This window comes from Amphimedon queenslandica, unplaced genomic scaffold, assembly GCF_000090795.2.
Source record: "Amphimedon queenslandica unplaced genomic scaffold, v1.1 AMPQUscaffold_3280_Cont24723, whole genome shotgun sequence".
Lineage (NCBI taxonomy): Eukaryota > Metazoa > Porifera > Demospongiae > Haplosclerida > Niphatidae > Amphimedon > Amphimedon queenslandica.
In genome coordinates, this window is record NW_003556390.1 from 1 (window position 1) to 1,110 (window position 1,110).

The 1,110-nt window shown below is 47.1% G+C and overlaps 1 protein-coding gene across 1 annotated transcript; it reads right to left on the bottom strand.

The window, feature by feature from the left end:
* Positions 1-6: 6 nt before the first annotated feature.
* LOC105316221 (myosin heavy chain IB-like) lies at positions 7-498 on the bottom strand. The gene has a single exon (XM_011411040.1). The coding sequence runs from the start codon at positions 496-498 to the stop codon at positions 7-9; it is 492 nt and encodes a 163-aa protein (XP_011409342.1).
* Between the last annotated feature and the right edge of the window lie 612 nt (positions 499-1,110).

A 1,110-nucleotide genomic window follows, 5' to 3' on the forward strand; every position in this document is an offset into this window, starting at 1 on the left:
GTTGTGTCATTTCCTGGTCCCATTTCTGCCATTTCCGGGTCCATTTTTGCCATTTCCTGGTCCCGTTTCTGCCATTTCCGGGTTCCTTTTTGCCATTTCCGGGTCCCTTTTTGCCATTTCCGGGTCCCTTTTTGCCATTTCCAGGTCCCTTCTTGCCATTTCCGGGTCCATTTTTGCCATTTCCCGGTCCCATTTCTGCCATTTTAGGGTCCATTTTTGCCTTTTCCAGGTCCCTTTTTGCCATTTCCTGGTCCCGTTTCTGCCATTACCGTGTCCCATTTTGCCATTTCCTGGTCCTGTTTTGCCATTTCCGGGTTCTTTTCTGCCATTTCCGGGTCCCGTTTTTCCATTTCCTGGTCTTTTTTTGCCATTTCCTGGTCCCGTTTTGCCAATTTCTGGTCCTTTTTTGCCATTTCCTGGTCCTGTTTCTGCCATTTCCTGGTCCCGTTTTGCCATTTCTGGGTCTCTTTTTGCTATTTTTGGGTCCCGTTTTGCCATTTCCGGGTCCCTTTATGCCATTTCCGAGTCTCATTTTGCCATTTCATTTTGCCATTTCCGGGTCCCTTTTTGACATTTCCGGGTCTTTTTTTGCCATTTCCGGGTCCCATTTTGCCATTTCCGGGTCCATTTATGCCATTTCTGTGTCCCATTTTGCCATTTCCAGGTCCCATTTTGCCATTTCCGGGACCCTTTATGCCATTTCCGAGTCCCGTTTTGCCATTTCCGGGTCTTATTTTGCCTTTTCTTTGTCCCTTTATGCCATTTCCAGGTCCCGTTTTGCCATTTCCTGGTCCCGTTTTGCCATTTCGTTTTGCCATTTCCGGGTCCCTTTTTTCCATTTCTGGGTCCCTTTATGCCATTTCCGGGTCCTGTTTTGCCATTTCCGTGTCCCTTTTGCCATTTCCGGGTCTCTTTTTGCCATTTCTGGGTCCCATTTTTGCCATTTCTGGGTTTCTTTTTGCCTTTTTCGGGTCCCGTTTTGCCATTTCAGGGCCTCTTTTTGCCATTTCCTGGTCCTGTTTTGTCATTTCCTTGTCCCTCTTTTCCATTTCTAGGTCCCATTTTTGCTATTTTTGGGTTTCTTTTTGCCATTTCCGGGTCCCGTTTTGC

Excerpts from the sequence above, each read along its gene's own strand:
- LOC105316221 (XM_011411040.1), bottom strand. The coding sequence starts at position 498 with ATGGCAAAACGGGACCCAAAAATAGCAAAAAGAGACCCAGAAATGGCA.